Below are 22,033 nucleotides of genomic sequence, written 5' to 3'. Positions count from 1 at the left end.
CGGGCAGCTGTCCGCACTGTGCGGAGGTCTTCGGACATCTACCACATGGTGTGGGCCTGTCCCTCCAACTCCGCTATCCCCCCTCATCCCAACCCCACCCGGGAGGACTGGGTGGCGACCCTGCTCGGGTGCTCTCACCTACAGGCTCAAAAGGTCTTGGTTGCGCGTGCCCGGGCAGCGGCTGACGCCACTGGGATCCTGTACTAGGGACCCCACCTAGTGTTTGTGAGGGCCGGCCCCTTAAGGGTCGGTCCAATCTTACCTCTCTGTAAAAATATTTTTTCTAGCCAATAAAAGTTTTTCACCACCACCACCACCTCCTCGTATAGGTTCGGCATCGGGTACTATGATGTCATTTAGCTGACGAAAACCTACACACAGTCGGTTTGTACCATCGGGATTTTTGACAGACAGCCACGAGAGGACCATTGTATGCGGTCCATGACCTCTCAATCCCACCAAACTTGAACATATCCCGCACCTCATTTTCAATTGATTCTTGAACTACTAGAGGTAGCGGGTATTGTTCCACGCTGATTGGTCTATCTGTAGAGAGATCTACTCTGCAACGTATGACACCCGTTTTGCCCAGCACATCCGAAAACACATCCCCCTTGCTTTGGAGTAGGGCCTTTATCTGTGATCTTCTGTCTTCATTCAAATTGGGGTTTATTAACACCTTATCCCCTCTACAGTTTTCTTCCGACTGCACGTGGCACCTCGGCAACATCATCTGTCTCCTCTGCCACTACCGAGCATGCTACCTTGGGGCGCACCGTACAGGAACTCTTTCTTCCCACTTTTTCAACATGCTTGCATAGAAAACCTTCTTGGTGTTATCAATAACTCATAATCCGTGTCATTTTTCTCCTGTGTCACAAGGTAAGGGCCCTTCCATTGCATCAGTAACTTATTGTGATCCGTGGGTAGCAGGATGAAAACCCTGTCGCCCGGAGTCAGATTGCTGTGAGTGGCTTTCTTGTCATAGTATCCATTAGAGCATTCGCGCGCCCGTTCCAAGCCTTGATGTGCAAGCCTGCATATTTCCTCCAACTTGTCCCGCAACTCAAGAAAGTATGTGTATGTTGTCTTGAGATCTTATGCAATCTCTTTATTAGTCCACAGCTCCTTGAGGATTGCAAGTGGACTCTAACGGTTCTCCCATACAACGTCTCGAAGGGCGAGAAACCAAGACACATTTGCGGTACTTCACAGTAAGCAAACAAAGAGATGGGAGATATCTATCTTAATCAGTAGGTCTCTCCTGGCACATTTTGTTCATATTTTTGAGGGTGCCGTTTAACCCTCTACAAGCCCATTACACAAGGGATGGTATGGCGTTGTTAGTGACTGCCTTACTGACAAAAGGCGGTTAACTTCCTTCATTAGTTCCGACGTGAAATTCGAGCCCCGGTCACTCAAAATTTCCCTCGGCAACCCATAATGCGAGAACATCACAAGATCCTCCGCCACTTGGATACTGTCAATAGTTTTCAATGGAACAGCGTCAGGATAAGGCCACGTCAACCAGAGTAAGCACATATCTATTGCCTCTGGCGGATACTGGAGAGATTGGCCCCACAATGTCAATAGCCACTCTTTGAAACGGTAGGTCGATGACTGGCATCTTGTCCATAGGTACGGGACCAACTCTTCCCTTTCAAACTGTGTGCTGGCACACGTTACACGAGCGAACAAAGCATTTGTCACTGGACACCTGGCCGGAACTTCTCGGTGAACCTGGACGCCGTTTTTTGAACACCCTGGTGTCCGGTCACAATAGCATCATGTCCTAAGCGTAACAATGTCTCTCTCATATCTTTCAGTAACACCAGCTGATGGACCCGCTTTTCTGAGCTAAATATGCATTCCTTAGGCAGAAGACGTTTGCAAACGTTTGAAAAGTGTCCTGGCAAGACGTAATAAATGACTTCGAAGATATTTTCAGATACCTTTGAGGCGTTCTGTAAATATCCTCTAGCTCAGCTAATGCTCCACCTATTTGAGCTACAATACGTTTTTAGAGGGTGTTTTGCAATTATCACAAGTTACGGCTCTGCATTAAGCACATCAGTGCACATCATGTGCCCTTGCTCGACAGAACTGGAATTTGCTACAAGACAGTCTCCAAGGCACTTTCGGGGTGTCCAAAACCCTTCCCTTATGGTGCTGTTCAGGTGCCTACCGAGATTCACCATTTTTCGCTCACGGCCAAAGACGCCGACGACACTCGCTTTTCTGCGACACGAGCTCCTTAACGTAGTCACGTTAAGGAGCTCCAGGGCTAGATACGGTGACCACCCGGCACCTATATACAATCTCCCCGACAACCAGATTACATCATTAGCCCGATATTTCAATGAGAAGCATTGGGATATAGGACAACTGCTACGTACAGTACTGGAAGCTGGCTGACATGATTCATACCAACACCCAACAAACCCCTGCTTTTAGAAAACCTTCACCTAATTTCAATAAAGTCATGTTTGGGCAAACTATGAGAGGGTCATCACTACCAGGCTTACTAGATACTAGGAGGGCAGCAATCTGCTGCCGCCAACGCAGCATGAATTCCAGACGCATCTCTCAATGCAAGACGTCCTACTATACATAAAGACCTTCTTGAGAAACCTCCAAAAACCCAAACCAGTGCCATTTTAGCACTTCATTTGAAAGGCGCATTTGACAACTCTTCCACTGCAGTATCCCAAGTGGCCTAGCCGATGTCAACTGCGGTCCGAAGACATGCAACTACATCAAGGACTTCTCAACATTGAGACACGTCCTCAACCTGTGGTATAGAGAGAACCACCGTGGCAGGACAATCAGAAAATGAAAATTGGGTTTTTTGAGGAAAGGAAATGGAGTATCTGACTCACATATCCACTTTTTTTTCTTTCTGCGACATGTTCTACGGGATGGGGTGAGAGGTCAACTTCATCCCCGAGTGAAATTCAAATCATCGCCGGCGAATACAGAAGCGCTTCATTTCGTCGTGCCTCAGTCAATTCAGCCATTGCCGTAGCTTCTCGCACTGCACGCGTGTGCTGGGATGATTAATTTATAAGCATCGGTTCTCCCCTCTAGTCACCAGATGTGCTGCAGTAGTTGACATCAAAACTAACTGCAGTTTCCTACCCCTGTCCCGGCCCTGCGGCGGTCTCGACGAAGGCGAAATGTGAAATATGCTCGTGTGCTCTGCGACGTTAGTGTACGTTAAAGGAGCATACACAGTAAATTTTGATTGGATGTGTTCTTTGTAACAATATGCAAGGTTTTTCTATACTGACAGTGCGTTGCTCTGGAAAAGTCTGAACAAATTGTCTGTTAAACTATTCGCTTGTTAGGGCTCAAATTTCGCACCGAGGTAGCATTTCCATTCTGGTGAGATGCCGAGTGCACAACGAGAGTTAGCAGCACTGAGGCACCGCAAGTTCGCGGTTCTTGGCAGAGTCTGGTGAATGGGGAGACTGGTACATGTTCGTACAGAGCGTTGCAAGCAGTAATCGTCTATCAGCTCTTAGCGTAACAAACCATGTAGGAAACGTTATGCACACATGAAGCAAGTTGGGGATGTGACCCATACACAAGTGCATGCGGTAATATAGGTGCAGGCTTTCATTAAAAAATCACCTAGCTGCCTCGTGACACTGCACAATGCAGTGTCAGCTTTTGTCTTTGAAGGTATGCAATGAAATGCCTAAACAGAGCATCTGCAAACTGAATTAGTTTGCTCTTTACTTTTTGCAGTGCATTCTTTAGTAAATCGTATTTTATAAGTATGTCTGTTTTGCTAAACATCACTCGGTAGCGACAACACAAGTACGCAAGAATCAAACAGCCATCTCATAAAATCAAGAGAGTAAAAATGTTTATTCCTGACTTGTCGTATCAGAATAAAACCTTAAAATGCAAAGGTCTAATGATAAAACGGATGTTAGTATGTGGATTTCTAAGTGTCACCAGAAACAGTGAAGAGTATCACTGTATAGAAAAAAAAAGCATGGACTCGCATTGGAATCTACCCTCTACAAGTAATACTTTGCAAATGAAAGGCTTTGTTTCATTTTTGCTCCAAAAAATGACGAAGCACGCAAGTGAAGAAAGTTCTGCAACTACAATATAGATAGCTCACTCAAGCATCTCGAGTCAATTAGGCAGCAGTGTGCATGTTACACAAGATGAATGCCTTCAACTGCCAGCAGCAATTACTCTCAATTATAAATGTTAATTTATTTTGTGCAGATGTAATTTTACTAAATGTAGGCAAGAGCAACACCCTTGCTCTGCAGTGAAAGCCATAATTTTTTTTCTCCGCTTTGCCAGTGTTGTCAAGCGCTCAACACATTAAAAAAAAGTGAAAGGACTATTACGGCACTACATCTCATGGTAGCCTCGCAAGATGCCACAAACTAAGTCATCTTGTAGAAAACACGCTGCACAATCACACACGCAGGCAACAAAAATTGCATCACTTTTACCTGCTTCACATTCCAATGGCAGGAGGCAGCAACAAGGAAAAGAAAAACAACATACAGTGACCGAAGCAACGGCTTACAAAGCCAAAAAGGTTTGGCAATGTTTCTATTTCAACATGAATACTGCAGCATGGTAGATGACTCAGCATTCCTAATCAATCACATCGCACTTACTCCAACTGTGTATATATGTATATATATATATATATATATATATATATATATATATATATATATATATATATATATATATATATATATATATATATATATATACAGGAAGTCCCATGAAACACAAAGCAAGCTTTAAGAAATAACCTCGTTTTACATGGAGGAAGGTAAGATTTCTTGTTAACGACGCAATGTCAGGCCTGAGAGCGCTTTTCAAGTGATTAAATAATGAGAATAAAACCGATCACAGAACTCGCATAATTTACTTAGAAACTTGCGACATGCTGAGAAGGGATGAACAGATGTCAAAACAAAGTGTAGTATGTCATCAGCAGGAAATATTATGCCTTCCTTTTAAGTACAATGAACAGCCATAGTTCTAAAGCATGTTCAATGTTACACAGGCCATCCTGCAGACTGAATGTATGGTACCAGCATCAGCACTCAGCCACAGGCACTGGGCACCTAGATTACTGGGACAAAACTAGAACTAGGACTCTAAGCAGCAGCAGGCACAGGTCTCCCTGTACAGCTACCTTGAAAAGGCAACAATTAAAAAATCTGCACTGTAGCAGCTCTGCTAATAATATCACTACTTGTCACATAGACAGCATGAACACAATGCTATCAGAACTGTCTGCCATGCAACCGACCCATGTGACTCGCTGTCCAAAATAGCAATACTTGTTAACCAGGAAAGGAGCAGATATCTATTTTGAATAAATTACAATATCTTGCTCTTTTTGACACCTCATTCAACAAGGGAAGGCAAGAGTGCAGCATAATCAGCTGGAACACATCTCACATACGAGCAGGTACATTTGTTGCGAGTGGTCGCCACCAGTCTGGATCATCGTTCCACTTGCAGCAAAGACAAACCACATGCTGGAGTCTAATAAAGAAGACAAAAAAGTAGGCGCCTGAGACCCCCATGGACAGACAGTTCGTTTTCACCGAAAGAGCAAGTGATGCTCGAAACAGGGTCACAGCCACGGTAGTTAACCAGCAAAGCAGGGAGCGTGGATTTGTTAGGCGATGTTCATCAGGGATTGCTTGAGGAAGGCGCCGTGTTCGAAGGGGAGCCTCGGGTGCTTCCGCTGCTGTTGCCCTGTGCTCTTTGGATATAAAAGTTGAGAAGCTTCAACTGCGACAAGAGAGAAGGAAAAGAAAGCAGGCCTTTACTACTGATAAACAACAGATTAACTGGACAGGTCAAATAAACCGGGGTCTGGGCTCCTACCTTTCAAACGCTGCACAAAAGTTAGCATTTATCCCCCTTAATTTGAAAAAGCATATTGAATTTACAAGAATATAACACAAGATTTTTTTTTCCAACTGTGTCGCTTTCAGAACGCATCCCGCGTTATATTCGAAACCAAGGTACGAAAGTAACACACAAACTTTTTTCTTGCTGCTCATTAAGATAGTTACAGTAGCCTTCGCCACTAGACTGAAAAGCTGCTAGGAGAAGCAAGCTTTTCCTCGACCCTGGGGCCACACACCATGCACAAGGAAAGTAGAGGCTGACTGTGAACATTGAAAGCCGGCATGGGCTGTTAAAAGAAAGACTAGTCACTGAAATAGTGCAGTGGAACAGGGAATGGAAAGAAGGGTGAACGGGTATAGGACATAAGACTGGCATAGCAGCGGTGGCACAGCGATGATTGCGACCGCTACTGGGTCAAAAACTGCATGCGTTACCACGTCGGAGCCTTTGCTGTGGCTGATGATATTGCGCTCATTACTGAAGTGTTGCCTCTCAAATAATATAGACGCATCCTTTGCAGATTTTTTTCGAGTCCTCGGAGCCTCAGCTATAGTTTGTTTGAACAGCCTGTGATTTAGTCATAATAGTAAATTCTTCGTTTCCTTCTTTGTCAGTGTCCTGTTTTACAATGAGCACCTAGCAACTCGCTTTGGCTTCTACTTTGGTATAATAGAATTTTTTAAAATTTTTTGTGAGGCCTCAAAACTCCTCCCTCGCATTATATTTGTGGTTGCATTATTTCCTAGTGCCATCAATTTTCTCTGTGTAATACGTCAAGTCCAGGGAGCGGGTACACTTCATTGGGCAGCTAGTGTTGTAAGCTATTATGTTGGAAGCGGGCTTGCTGTACGAGGGCCAGCTGGTCTTGCAACTAGTTTGAGGCAAGCAAAACACACTCCACGAAGGAGTGGCTGGGTTGGGGTAATGTGGCAACTATGGCTAATGGGCATTCAAGGCAACAGTAAGATTGACAATGCTCTGTGCAATTAGGACGTCAAGTTGTGGACCACCAACAGTGCAGATATGCTCTAGCCAATGTATAGAGGATGTTAAACTGAATTTTGTGCAGGAGACGAATGGATGCAGTGAAGATTTCAAGGAGGTGTGATTGAATGGTCTGCTTATTTTATCGAAGGTTGTCATAGTGCATGTTTATGTCCAAATTGCTTACAAAATGGCACTTGTCTGCCTGCCCCCCCCAAAAAACCTCTGCCTATGAAGATCTTAGCTACCAGCCAGGCCTGCACAGATGTTCTTGCACACCTAAGGAGCAATGCTACTAGAAAATTAACATTTAGCCTTTTTACCCGAATATAACAATTTTCTTTCTAATGATAGAAGTCAAAAGTCACTCCCTAGCATAACAGAATCTTGTCTACAGACAGCTGTGAAGGCTATACCGTTATAAAGCGAAAAAGAAAAGTTCTATATGTCACACAATGGAAACTCCAAGCCATTAACACGAAAGTAAAGTGACTGGCCTATCCCATCACAAATACCAAAGCAGCAGCAGCATGGCGAGAAGCTCGTCACTGAAAATAGCACACTAGAGGTCTCTTCAATTTGGCTGCACTTCCTGCACCAGTTCAAAGAGTGCAGCACTTTTGCATTCATTTTTCCAGTGCAGTGTGCGCCCGCTGCACTTCCGTCTTCGTTTTGCAAAAGTGCAAGACTAGTGCAGCACGAGTTCTTGGCTGGCTTGCACTGTCCGAAGTAGAAGTGCAGCTGTAGTGCAGCAATTAAGTGGCGGCCTTGTGTGGGTAAGAGTGAAGATACGACAGTAGTCTCTAAATGAAATGGTGACAGTTCGTTCTTGAAAGGAGGTGAAGAACTGTTCATGGCGTCGCAATTGTAAACCTAAGCAGTCAAGTTGAGCCTCATGAACGGCATTTCAGCACATATTCGTAAATCGTCTGCGTGTATACATGCAATGACACTTTTTCTATGAAATGACTATTTCCTGGGGCTGCTTAATGGCGACACTTCCTTGGGATTTCCTGCTTGAGAAATACTTAACGTTGTTTGGAATTTTGGCACCCGCTGATGTCGGTGGTGTGCAGCTGTCTGTGATTTGGTAGTGACACCAAGTCTAGAAGATGACCAAGCCTGCACTCGACCATTCGTTTTGGAAGTAGCCACTGCCAAGCTGCACTTGAACTGACGCTGCACGCTGGTGGTAACACCGTGTAACTCTACAGAACCAGTGCAGCGAGTGCAGCCAAATCGAAAAGACCTCAAGACACCAATGCAGGGTGTCTACCAAGTTGATGTTTCCAAATTCCCTGAATTTTCCAGGTTTTCCTTTAGTGCAGCTGTAAAATTCCTCGAGTGAAACAGAACTTTGTTTCATACGAAAACAGGCTGACAAAAAGCCACCTGATGGTATCACCCTCCAGTAAGCATGTTAGAAAATAAAAGCAACAATTTATCCTATTTGAATAGTTAGGAGTAGTGTTTATTTCATTAAATCAAAAGGGGGAGAAATTAGCAAAATGCATAACAAATTCATCTTCGAAAAAATGCTAAAACAAACTGCGAATCGAATTTAACGTTTTCAAATGGGAACTAAAAGGAAGATGCATGCGGAAACAAATATTTTTAAATGTGAGATATTTCTATCTACTGATAGTAACCGCAATAGTGTTGGACCTGAACATCAGCATCACATGTGCGATTCTCTCTAAGGATGTCCATTGAGACAAACTGCAGATTATAGAAACCTTAGTTTGTAGAAGTAAAAGAGCGACAAACCTCAAAGTAATACTGCAAAGTCAACCTCAAGTTCATGCACAACGCTTGAGTGTTATTTCACTGCTTTAGAGAGTTTATTTTCGTTTGGATGAGGGACAATTGCATCTTGGCGTCAGCCAACACTGCTTTTTCACCTCAAGCTCTTTCACAAAAGCGGCGGCACACTTCCTGTCCCGTTCCTTCCTCAGTGCATCGACCCTCTCTGCCTCTCGTCCTCTCCCGCTCCTTTTTCCACCGTGCGTTCATCCAACGGACCATTTCGAGCATCCTCTTGGTCAGCTGAACATTGAAAACTCCTTCTGCCGACATTACGGTGTCATACACGATTCTCTGGGCGTCCAAAAATTGCTCCTTCTGTTTTGCAACAAGGCATTCCTTATTAACAGAGAATCTCTGCTCGTCAGACACATTTCTATGAGAAAGACAGAATCAACTTGACAAATGTGAATAGTTCTTTGTTCGAACCACAGATGCCTACCCAAAGGGCATCCAGCCAACGCGTGCTCCTATTGAAATTTTTCAATGCCACTTGCGTCGAGGCTTTGGAGCATACATACTTGTAGGACCACATCGCCCCGTCATTTCGTGTTCCTGTCAACCATTGGTGCTCCATCAGAACTTCAAGTGCATCATTTAGACGCCGTTCCCAGAGATCGGGAATCAGCGCGCATGCGTGACCGAGAGATGACGATCCCCTCGCCAGCTTGAACCTCAACGGCAGCCTCTCTGCGATAATTTTGGCACAGTTCTTCCCGAAAGTGGCGCAGTCCATTATGAGCACTAGGATAACCGAATCTGAAAGTTTTGGTGCCTTTCGGAGTGCATTCTTCAAAGGAAACTCAAGGACAACTTTGGGCGCCGTAACTACATTTGCAGTACAGTTCATGTCCACCTTGAACAACTTCAACGGACTGCCTGGCGTCATTATTACTTCTTTCTTTACTATTCTACTCATTAGTGATCATAGAAGGTTCTCCAATGCTGCGCCAAGAAATGGAAGCATAGGCGAATAGGCCTGGAACTGAGCCGGCAACGGGTGCAGTTCCTCCGCGATGCCAAGCCTAAAGCTTAGCTTCACAGGCTACACACAGTAACTGGAGCTGGTCAGTTGGCTCTTCTCGCTTCAACACGACTCCCCGTACGTTCTTAGCTACGGTAGAATCCCAATAGCTATTGAAATTACACGAACATTTTGAAGCCACCGCATAGTGCAAAACTTCACATGGTAAATGTTGCTCCTGGTTATGCGTATGTATTCAGCGGATCGGGCATGTACAGCTTTGAATAAGTTGTACAAAGCACGAAGGAATTCCACGAGTTGCCAGCCTGTTACCGTGTGTCCGGTTTTGAAAGCACCATTCACATTATGAAGGCCATAGCTACCAACTTTGAGAATACGATGGCCATCGCTGGATTCACAAAGTTCTTGTTTGATCTGGCGGAGAAATTTTATATTTACATTTGGCCCATCCAGTGAGATCTGAAGAATTTTTGATCGGGAGAGTCCATCTGTGGAAGTTTTAAAAGCGGACACCAATTCTTCCGCCACCGAGCGCCCCAGAAAGCATGACGTCAAGTAGCACGTTTTCACGCTCTGCTCTGCATGCGACTAAAAGCAAACCAATATGTCAATTTGTTCCTTTTGTGCAACTTTGCTTAACGATTCATCAAACGTCATGATGATATAGGAGGCTTGTCTTACTTTGGACATGAGGGTTTCCTTGACGAAAGGTGCGAGGCCATAGGCAATAGTATATCCTACCTTGTCTTTGCCAAGCTGCATTTTCTTGGCTGTAGCTAATGATGGGAACATCAAAGGGAACAGAGAAGCCAATGCTGCAGTAGCATGGAGTGATTTGTGTGTCATAACAGCACTGAGGCACCACATCACTTCAGCATTTATGGCCTCTAAGTCACGCTGAAAGATATCCTTTGCTGTACGATCGGGTTGGACGTCCGGCGCAGTAGTTGAAGCATTGAAGGATGCGCAGAAACTGATGGCACTGGCCCGGCATTGGTCACAACGGTGGTTGGTGGTGTCAAAAATGAGGCTACAGAGGGTGTCCCGGCCCTGGTAATGGCCAGTCGGTGTTTCTTACTTTCAGCGTGACATGTCACCGCTCTTCCTCCCATGTTGCTGAGCAATAACTGCTTTCTGCATAGCGCATAGTATGCAGGTTACTTTTGACGGGCCTTATCCAGGCTCCAAACTCTCAATGTTTCACATGTGTCCAGTCCTGGACGAAAGTGCACTTGAAGGCACACACACGTCGCACACAGCATGCTTGCGCCACAACAGCAGTCATTAAGAGTATGTCAGTTCAAAAGGCCGCAGCTAAGCACGGACGGAATTGGTTGCTTTGCTAGCGTCAGCATAACGCGAAAAAGCGCAAAACTATTTCTCTTTCTCCCAAAGCTGCACCGCCTGCATCGAGTGCGTGCACCCCCTGCAGCAGAAATAGACACTTCCATCAAGGGGAAGAAGGAAGAGTTCATTTGAGACCATCGCAAGTTCTCAGCATTTTCTGCCGCCTAGTTAGAGCTGTCTACTTGGAAAATAAAAAAAACAAGGGGAGGCCGCTGGCCGTCGAACAGCGCATGTGCGAAACGTAGGAAGCACGCGCTCTGCCGTCGGCGACAGCACCAGTGAAAGGCGGCAAAGTGTCCGCTTTCGACATAGTATGCTTCGAAATTGGAAGCGCCGCTTGCGCCGCAAAGTTTTGCCGCCTTGCTCGGATGCTCCACTTGACAGCACAATGTTGGAGGCCAGCGGTCGCGGAGGAGAGGACGTGTAACGCCGCACTGGACAATCCGTGCAATGCTAGTCCGCATTGTTTACACGAGGCAGCATTATTTATTTATTTGAAATACCTTACAGTCCCGTAGGACATTGTGTATGGGGGGCGGCAAAACATCAAAATCAAATTTAAAAGGGGACAAACAAAAACAAGGAAACAAGGCACTATACATGATCAGTAAAAATTTGAAACACCTCAACATAATACAGAACAGTTGACATAGGAACACAAATAGGAACGCATGATAAGCACAGGCAAAGTTGGCATAGGAACACCGAAATAATTCTAAAAAAAGGAACCCAAGATACATCACACAAAAAATAAAATTAAAAATCACGTGGCACGTTTACAAGTGTCAACAGAATTTGGAAACAAAAATACAAACAAAAAAAGTAAATGAAATGCGTAGCAGAAAACGTACAGAGATTGCATCAACATGTTAAGATAGCTTCAGTGAAATGTGCAATGAATTGGTGATGGAAGGTATCAGGATTAGGCAGTGAGGCGATGTCTGGGAGGTTATCCCATAATCTGATGGCTCGCGGAAGTGCTGATGAATTCAAAGCTAATGTGTCACCATAGATGCGTGTAAAATTGAGATGATTGTGCAATCTTTTAGATGTGCGAGATGGGACATCTAGGTGAAATGAGCTTGATCTATTGGAGTGCACATACTTGTGAAATAATGTTAGCAAAGCGATGTCACGGCGTATGCCTAAAGATTGCAAAGAAAGATCGGTTTTAATCTGAGTGATGCTTGAATGGTAGTTATAGTTTTTAGAGATGAATCAGGCTGCCCTATTTTAAATGGTTTCTAATGTGGTGACCACGTTGTTGTAATAACGAGACCCGATGGAGGAAGCGAACTCAAGCTGGTGTCGAACAAATGTTAGGTATGCTAGTTTCTGAATATTAGCAGGAGAATTTCGTAAGTTACGGGGTATGCATCCTAATGACTTTGAGGCCACAGCACATATGAATGTGATACGAAAAGACCATGAAAGATCGGACGAAAGGTTAACACCAAGCTATATGTAACGGGATACATGGGAGAGTAAGTCATCTTGAATATGGTCTGTATAGTTAGAATTGTTATGTTTCCGGCTGAATGAGATGATTTTGCATTTTGATATGTTAAGGGTCATTAGCTATTTATTGCACCACTCATTAATAAGAAGATCTGATTGGAGTACCAGATGGTTGTTAGCAGGATTAATAGGGCGGTAGATAATACAATCAACCGCGAATATTCGCATAAAGAAAGATGCGTTATTAGGTAAGTCGTCTATATGTATACGAAATAATAAAGGACCGAGTACACTGCCCTGATTTTAGTTTCTTTTATGTAGATATGCAGCTAATTTTCCCTGATATAAGCACAAATCTCCTGATTTTTTCCTGAGTTTTTGCAGATTATCCAAATTCCCTGAGAATTCCCGGTTTTCACGGATTTCAAATTTGGTAGACACCCTGCCAATGTCCTGAGGAATGCTCATTAGAACATGTGAGATCTAAAAGCCTTCACTACGTTCTGTTCAAGTTTTACAGACACTCAACGCCTGCATTTTTGTCTATATTGTATGTTAACAGCAGTAATACTCTGCAGGTGCATGTGCTGCAGAGCTGCAGGTGCTGCTACTGCAGAAGTTAAGGCTTTCTTGCTGCTTTCCTCCTTATTTAACACATTTTTCAGCCACATCGAACTCTGCAAGAAGCCGCACAATTTTTTGACAGTTTCCGTAAATGCCCACAAGGACAATCACTTGCAACATTTGGGATGCATGACTCGTTGCTCGGTTGGGCAACTGAGAGACTTTACAAGTCTCTAAGGCACATGGTTGACGTAGTGATAGCATGGCGAGACTCCGCACTTATCTTTGCACTGGCCTTCTCTGAGAATCTTTTCTGTGGCTCTCTCGACAAATGTACGTGTGAAACCTTTGCACAGCAACGGTGGTGCCAACTGTCATTAAAGCTCGAAGGTGGCTGAGGAATACCTTGGCCACCGTTCTATAAAGACGGGAGATAGGAATTCCAATTTCCAGGCTACTTCTGTTCACAAACATTCATAAAACTTTCAGTATATTGATTCAGTATATTGCAGTCTTATCTGTCATGTTACTACAGTAGCCGACGGGTAATTAAGACTGCAATAATCTGGACTTGAAGGATATTTTGGATTTCGATCAGGCACTGTCAGTCACCCCATAGAAGTGCATACATATTCATGACGGATATTTCGGACTTCAAAAGTCCGAAGGTTCGATTTTTTGGACTAATTTCAGTTGCCTGCGGGACAAAATCTGCCATCTTATCCGCTTTCCGCTGGCGCAAAAGGTGCCATCTTGAATTGAGGTGGACTTGCGCTGCAGTTGGATTGGCTTGACATACTTTCGGTACCTCAGTGTTGCCAGTAGAGGCCCCTGTGATCTCTGACACTTCGAGGTGGCAGCAGGATTGTCATCACTGTCAGCTTGCTTTTGTCGCCAACGATGTCGCAGGCAGCTATCGCTTGTCCCATACCGCCCATAAGTTGAAAATTGGTTGTTGGGGGAAGGGAATTGTGCAGGAGCTATCTCACATGTCGCCGGGAAGGGATAAAGGAGGGACTGAGAAAAGAAAGGAAGAAAGAGGTGCCGTAGTGGAGGGCTCCAGAATAATTTCGACCACCTGGGGATCTTTAACGTGCACTGACATCACACAGCACACGGGCACCTTTGCGTTTTGCCTCCATCGAAACGCGACTAGCGCGGTTGGGTTCCAACCCGGGTACTCTGTATCAGTAGCCGAGCGCCTTAACCATGGAGCCACCGTGGCGGGTCTCATACGTTTGCCATTCGCCGTTTCGTCACTTGGGTTTCTCTGACCGCGTCGACCGAGTGGCGCTCAGTCTTCACGAAGTTAAATCTGCTCGCTGTTTTGTGATTGCATCCGGCAGTTTCGCGGCTTTGAACGAAAAGTGCCTTGTCTTTGCGTGTGTTTGACGAGCGTTGTGGTGCACTCTCGGGTTGTGGACATCATGGCCCTGCCGGGTCCGTCAAAGAAGCTGTTGTTGTGTTGGGTTTAATGACACATAAGCATCTAAGGCTATCATGCGCCAAGCTCAAGGTGTATGAAAATTGTTTTCTGTGGAATTCTACAAACGTGAAAAACTCAGTGGTGTACACACCTAAAAACTTTAGTTCATATTTGTTGTTATTGAGAAAAAAATTCAAAACTGGCTATTAGTGAAAGCTTTAAAGAGAGACAGGAAACCTCAGCAACCATCCTTGCTGCACTAAGAATGTCGAGGCTGCCAGCCCATCAAAAATAAAAAACCCAGCCCTGTTTTCAGAATGAGAAGGTGGCTGAGGTGTATCACCATACGCAGCTAGGCGCAAGGTTGGAATTCAGTTTTTCAAGGAGGCCTGCTTCCCTTAAAAAGCTAAAAACACTTGAGATATCAATAAGTGCCTCGAGACCTAAAATCAGTGTTGGCTGAAGAGGATGTGTTCTTAGTAGCATGGAGTAAAATACTTTTTCCTCAGTGATTAAATTTCTGTGCATGAGAATAAGATGTGGTGTACTGTATATTCGTCTCTGCATTTTTCACAAACAGGTTTGTCTTCTTTTGTTAGTACGAAATTGTGTGTAAGGTGTGTATGTCCATTACGGACATGGCATAATATTACGTCCATAAAACTACAGGTTTTCCATTCTCCCAGTGCAGGCTTTACCAAATGCAGTTTATTATTTTCTGCACGGTCCCAGGTTTCCTGCCATTTAGCCTTGAGATTTATGTGTATTAGTTGCATGCAATCTCTATGAGGTGCACTGACTTTCTTGATTTCTTGACTACGAGCTTGTGCAGCACATTGGTCGGCTCTTTCATTACCGTATATTCGAACATGGCTCGGCACCCAGCAGAATTTTATTATATGTCCTAGTGCTCTGTCTTTTTCTATGTTGTGTAATATGTTTACCAGTAAGGGTTCGCCTGCATTTCTGCAATGTAATACCGTGAGCACGCTAAGTGAATCTGTGTAAATTATGCTGTTTTGAATGCTATTTTTTACTATTCTGCCTACAGCTATAGACACTGCATAACATTCGGCAGTAAAAATGGATGAGCAGCTAGGGAGCCTTTCTATTTTTTGCTAGTTTCCTCGTCCAACTGCCCTTCAGACATATTCTGTTGTTTTTGAGCCATCAGTGTAAAATTCTCTCCAGTTCGCATATTTTTCTTGTAGTGCCCGGTATTCCTGTATGTGCTCCTGTGCTGTTTGTTTTTTTCAAAAGTGTGTTAACGTGAGGTCACACACAATGGAAAGGCTGTACCAGGAGGGCCGTCAGAGAAGCGTGGGAAGTATTCTAACTAAATATGGTGACTTTGCTGTCTAGCGTGTACAGTGAAAGCACAACTTTTCCGCTAATACAGCCGCAAATCGTCGCCAGCAAGAGAAATTTGCCTTAAGGTAAAATCAGTGACATTTTTAAGCCGATTTCATCTCAGTAAAGTGATTTTTTTTGTACTTCACGGATTTTTCGGGTTTTTCGAGTTTTTGGACCATTTTTCGGGTTCCTTCGAGTCCGAAAAATCGGTCTGCGATTGTACATTCATTGTGAGCTACATTCAGGTAAACACAGTAGATGCTCCAAAGACAGAGACACAGTCCATTCTTAAAACAGAAAACAGAAAAAACACTATCACACAAAGAGAGCCTAAAGCTGCGCCATAGCGTGCAAAAAGTTAATACAGCTGATCTTGAAAAAATCTTAGAACAGAAGACACCTCCGAGCCTACCTTGCCTCTCGTAAGGGAAGCCAAATGTGGCCCCATCAATTCAGAGCCAACCACGCCATGCAGCGTCACCATGCAGAATACTGCCGCCTTCCGAACAGAAGCTTCAACGTGATCGTACGCCTGTAATTGAGAGAGGAATGAAAATAAACAAAAAGAGTAAAAATGCGATGGAACAAATTGTATAGTAATACAGTTGAACTCTGTTAATAGACACGGCTTTAATGAGCAATCGGGAAATAAAACATTTCACATACTAGTTTGGCCACCCTGTCTCCCATTAAGCAGACCACTTTTGTAACAGACGTCAGATATAGAACATTCAGTAACAAATGACGTGATCTTAGATTTTTGACCACCACTCTCGCTCGTAATTAACACATTAACAAATAGTGGCAGTTATCTGCAACTGCGCAGATACAATACCATCACTCGCAAACTGTGCGTATGTGCATGCTTGAAGGACACAAAGGCACAATCAGGGCATTACAGCTACAACTAATACTTGGTGGGCCAGCTAACTGCAAGAGATCAGTGAAGGTCTCCTCAAATGCAAGTATTGGGTAAGGGCCTCTAAACTATTAGCCAGGACAAGGGCGCGAGCATGTGGGCATTTGCCTGCATTGAGTATGGCGGGCTTTCCTGCTCGTGCTCCAACCAAGAAACTCAAAACTTTGAAAAAGGGCAGTCAGCCGGCAGGTTGCGTAACCTGCATGTTGCACTGCAACTAATAAGCAAGCCTCTCCTAGTGCGCCACAAGGTGCAATCCTTGCTACTGCACTGTGGCATGCGCAGTTGTCAGGAACGTCATAATACGTCACGTAGACTAAACTGAACAGCTACTTCTGCTGATAATAAACCACTGCAACATGCTTGTAGCCTTCTCTTGTGACAGCCATAGTCACTGGGTGATAACATCGAAGTACGGGCCCATAAGTAATCACCGTATGAATGCATGTAAGGGCCGCACATTTAACGCGACAGCGCTAAGGAGCTTGTGTCGCAGAAAATCCGGTGTCGTCAGTGTCACTGATCGTAAGCGAATTGCCCACAAAAAATCCCAAGATGCAACCTAGGAAGCAGGTGGGCCACCTAGATCGCTTAATCTTGAGGTGTTATCACAACCTACCTTTCGGATTGTGAGCACACCATGGGAGGTGGCACTTAAATTAATGATTAGAGGATACTTGACAAGAGCAACCTGAGTCACAAAAGCCCCACCGGTAACAGCGCCTGCCATTGCAGTGCAGTGGTGCATCGCTTAATCGCTGCACCACTGTGCTAGGAGTGGTATGAGGATTCCACGAGATCTATATGAATAATAAGTAAAAAATGACCAATGCCGCATCATCATCGTCAGCCTGACTACGCCCACTGCAGGCGAAGGCCTCTCCCATGTCTCTAACTCTGTCCTTTGCCAGCTGCATCCACCCTCTGCCTGCAAACTTAACCTCATCTGCCAACCTAACCTTCTGCCACCCCCTGCTATGCTTGCCTTCTCTTGGAATCTACTCCGTTACCTTTAAGGTAACCCACTCTGCCCACTTCCGGTCTCTTAACGTTACACGCATCATTTTTCGTTCCATAGCTCACTTGTCCTCAATACAAGTGGAACTCTTTTTCGTTAGCCTCCACGTTTCTGCCCCATAGATGAGTACCGATAAGATACTGTAGCTTTTGCACACTTTTCTCTTGAGGGATACTGGTAAACTGCCATTCATGATCCGAGAAACCCTGCCATATACACTCCATTCCATTCTTATTCTTGTAGTAAATTCCCTCTCATGATCCGGGTCAGTGGCCACTACCTACACTAAGTAGACGTATTCCCTTACTTTAATAAAAAAGCACTTCCTACGTTATTTTCCTTGTACAGTTTACTATCTAGCCACATGTTAATAAAATATTTTATTGATCAATTTTTTAATATTCTTTCTGCAAACAAAGGAGTGAACAAGCCTAATATCTTAAAAACTAATTGACGTATCAGAAAAAGTAGTTACATATTTGAAACCAGCATAAAAAACTGTAAGACTACGCATTTTTATTGTATTCAGTCCAAAAATAAAGAAAAAGTTCCAAAACTCCTGTCCCCCTTTAATGATGACTATGCTATCAACAATTGCAGTGTGATTAGTCCCAAAAAGTGGGTAAAGGAAAGGTTGGGTTGAGCAAGCATGGACTTAGGTGCTTGGGGAATTGCAAAGAGTGCTCCAAGGATTCTGCAGAACCCAGTTTGAGAACCCCTGGTCTAGTTAACCATGTCTGACAAAGAGGGTACAGCTCGTCACAATCAGACAGCATACAGAGCCACAAAAACAGATGAATGTTTTCAACAATTACCTTCAGCAAAACTGGCATCATCTGAGGCAGAAGATCCATAATTATCCTTTTCGGATGTACCTCCACAAGCTGAAATGATCGAAGCAGAACACATAAGATGTTGAGAAAAATTGAATAGCAGTTGTCTGCTCTTAGCACAAGTGATACAACTAACCAAACATATAGCATTTTCAGTCCAACTGGTAAACAGATGTTGGCAGCCATAAACAAACATCACTGTGAAGACTCGGGCACAGAAGGCACCTGCCACAGCTGTGGCAAAGGCTTTGCACGCAAGTTCTTAGCACACAGATAAACTGCTCTTGCTCACTTCCTTCTCTTAACCTACATAAAAAAGCAACATGCCGCTAAAGGGCTACACAAGTACAAACAAGAATGTCCCCCACCTTCCTGGCCTTCCTCCTAGCACCGAGCACAGTAAGTGATAAGAGTCTGGCTACTATCAGCTCGGCCCAGTCAATTACTACCGTATCTAGATGCGTAATTTGGGACCTACCATAGTGTCACGAAATGGTGACTGCAATCCGAGGAACAGAACAACACCGAAGATGGCATCTAAACAAAACTCAATTCGGGGCTGACTTGCACCCACAATGGACTGAATCGCTCGGCAGCAGCGTAGCAACAAACGTGCTCGGCGGTCGTCGAACAGAATGCCGCTACTGTCGGCCGTGCTAAATTTAAAGCTGATAGCGAAATTTCTAGATGAAGACCGCAAAGTTACTAGGACATTCTGGAACAACGTATAATCAGCTCTGCCTGGCTGCAATCAATCGAGATACATCTTGCCGCGTCTTGCGTCGCAAACAAAGCGACAAAGCGGCGTGGTGGCAGATTCGAAGAATGAACAAACACTGCGAAGATTCGCGGGTATAGGTAATTTGAGCACCTCCAATGTATTACTTGCATTTATAAACACACACATTATATATATATATATATATATATATATATATATATATATATATATATATATATATATATATAAACCTTTACTCCCATGTTTTAAACTCCCTGCTGTGTAGCATGCATGCGGGTGTGCGCAAGAGAGGCTTGAGAAGATCGGCATGGCCGCGTCGTTGTGTGCAGCTGCGAAAGGTGCGAGTGGCAAAGGCACAGATTGTATAGCTTTCACCCTGCTTGCTCACGCTGACTTGCTTTCCCGGACAAACAATAGCAATTTGCGAGAGAAAATTTTTGGTAACCTCTGGCATGTGTCAGAGTCCGAAACTACCAAATCATTTCCCGCTCGGTTTGCTCCTAGTCAGTCAGGCCACATGTGAGGGCGCCTTTTTATCCTTCTTTATCTCCGTTTGCCTCTGACTGCTGGCTTTGTGATTATATCGTTGCGTGTTTATTGCTTTGAGCTGCACACGTGCAGTCAAGCGATCCTGCAGCGAACTACATGATGTGGGGCAGGAGGGGGTATCAGTCTTATATTAGGCATAAACTTTCTTTACCCAGCAAAGAGCGCGAGTTGTGGGAGGTAGACGTGTAGGCAGCAATACACAGTATATACCATGCATTATGACCTTTGTAGAGTTTTTAGGACAAGTTCACAAAATCTTTGCATAATTTGTGCAGCCCCTTTTTTTGAAGCCTTAATTTAAGAGAAATAAGTACACGAAAGGGAATATCAGGGCTCACACTAAAATGTGGGACCTATTTGCACATCTGGAGGGCGATGAAAGGCTGGATAGCATGCCTCACTTCATATACAGTCAACGACCAAATTTTCGGACGCTCAAATTTCCGGACATGCCCGATATTTTGGACGTCTTCGCGGTACCACCACGGGCCCCTTAAAATCAACGTATAAGGTCATCAGAAGTTTCGGACGCTCGAACCCCCCGCCGTCCAATTTTCCGGACTTTTTGACGCGACGGAAAATCCTCGGAAGGTCCTTTGCCTCCTCGCGCAGCGCTCTTGCGAAGGAAATCGACTTGCAGCCGAAGCGCTTCACAGCTTTGAACCACAACTAGCCAAATTTAGCCATCGCATACCGATTTGGTCTGGCCACGCTGGCTATGTTCACCATTGCTTCCTCTGTAGTTTCTGGAGGCACCGTGGCACCGTTTCGTTCGCGCAGTCCACATGGTATGTTTGGCTAGCCTGGTGCGTTGTTGTGCTATTATGCCGAGTCTGCTCTGCGACGCTAGGCCAGGTATTTCGGTGCTCGTCAGCAAACTCTTCTGTTCGCAAAATGAGGATTTCACTTGCCTGCATGGCCCCAACTCTGTCTTCATCATCCTCGCCGATGGCATCGAAGTGCGGGAAACAGTACCGTCGGTTAACGATAGAGAAGAAAGCCGCCATTAATAAGCGAGTGACGAGCGGCCAATCGCACGCTGACGTCCTCAAGGAGTTCGGCATTTCTAAGCTAACAGTTTCAGATTTCCTCAAGAACAAGTTCACAAGGGTGGAAACTTGGGCGAGTCGGTAACGATGATCCATGGTATATGGGGAGCGCAAGAACGGCACAAGGGACAAAGAAAGACTTTCTTCTTTCTTTCTTTCCGTCTTTCTTTGTCCCTTGTGCCGTTTTTGCGCTCCCCATATACCATGGTTCGAGAACAAGTCCAAGATCTTGGAAGCGGCCGAAGAAACCATCTGGTGCCCAAAAAAAAGAATGGAAGCCAAGGTGTTCATCCAAAGCTTGAGAAAGCTCTCGTCTATGATTGTAAAGCGGTTGCCGGTCTCAGGCTCCACCTTGAGAGAAAAAGCAGGAGCTCTCGCAGTTCAAATGGACACTGAGAATTTTAAGTTTAGTGATGGATGGTTGAGGAACTTTAAACATCGAAATGATCTCAAGTTCAAGAAGATGTAGGGTGAGAGCGGCGCCGTCGACACTGCAGTTATTGAGCAGTACCGCAACGCAAAACTTCAGTGTTTGTTGCAGCAGTTCTCCCCTGACGTTTTCAACTGCGATGAAACTGGTTTGTTTTACCAGATGTTGCCGGAAAGAACACTGGTTTTTGCTGGTGACGCAAGTAAAGAACGGCTGACAATTCTCATCAGCAGCAACATGTCTGGCAGTGAGAAGCTTCCCTTGTTAGTAATCGGGAAATTGAAGAACCTGGGGTGCTTTAAAGGAGCAATGCTGCTAGTGTTCTACGAAGCCAACAGAAAGGCATGGGTGACTCAGTAGCTGTTTGAATGTTACGTCTGCAGACTGTACAGGAAGTTTGAACTTCTGAACAGACGAGGCGTGCTCTTCACTAACAACTGCGCCACTCATGGTCACATCAAGAACTTAAAGGCTGTCCAGCTGGAATTCATGCCGCCCAACACGACTGCAATCCTCAAAATGAAGGACCAAGGCGTCATCCACAATCTAAAACTTACTTTTGTACCTTTCACGGTTACTAAACCATATGGTTGTATGTGCAGAAAACAGCAAGGGCTACACAATTCACTTTCGGTCTGCTGTCGGAATGCTTGCAGA

General features: G+C 44.6%; 1 protein-coding gene across 1 annotated transcript in view; it reads right to left on the bottom strand.

Moving 5' to 3' along the window:
• Positions 1–5,293: 5,293 nt before the first annotated feature.
• The window catches only part of LOC144101950 (CLIP-associating protein 1-A-like), a 76,037-nt gene continuing 59,297 nt past the window's right edge, over positions 5,294–22,033 (bottom strand). Inside the window, 3 exon segments of the mRNA XM_077635192.1 lie at positions 5,294–5,793; positions 16,249–16,368; positions 18,589–18,657. Coding sequence (XP_077491318.1) covers positions 5,692–5,793; positions 16,249–16,368; positions 18,589–18,657 — 291 coding nt within the window. The 3' untranslated portion in view covers positions 5,294–5,691.

Source organism: Amblyomma americanum, chromosome 8 (genome assembly GCF_052857255.1).
Source record: "Amblyomma americanum isolate KBUSLIRL-KWMA chromosome 8, ASM5285725v1, whole genome shotgun sequence".
Classification (NCBI taxonomy): Eukaryota; Metazoa; Arthropoda; class Arachnida; order Ixodida; family Ixodidae; genus Amblyomma; species Amblyomma americanum.
The sequence above is the reverse complement of the archived record's forward strand: the minus strand, read 5'-3'. Positions and strand labels throughout refer to the sequence as shown.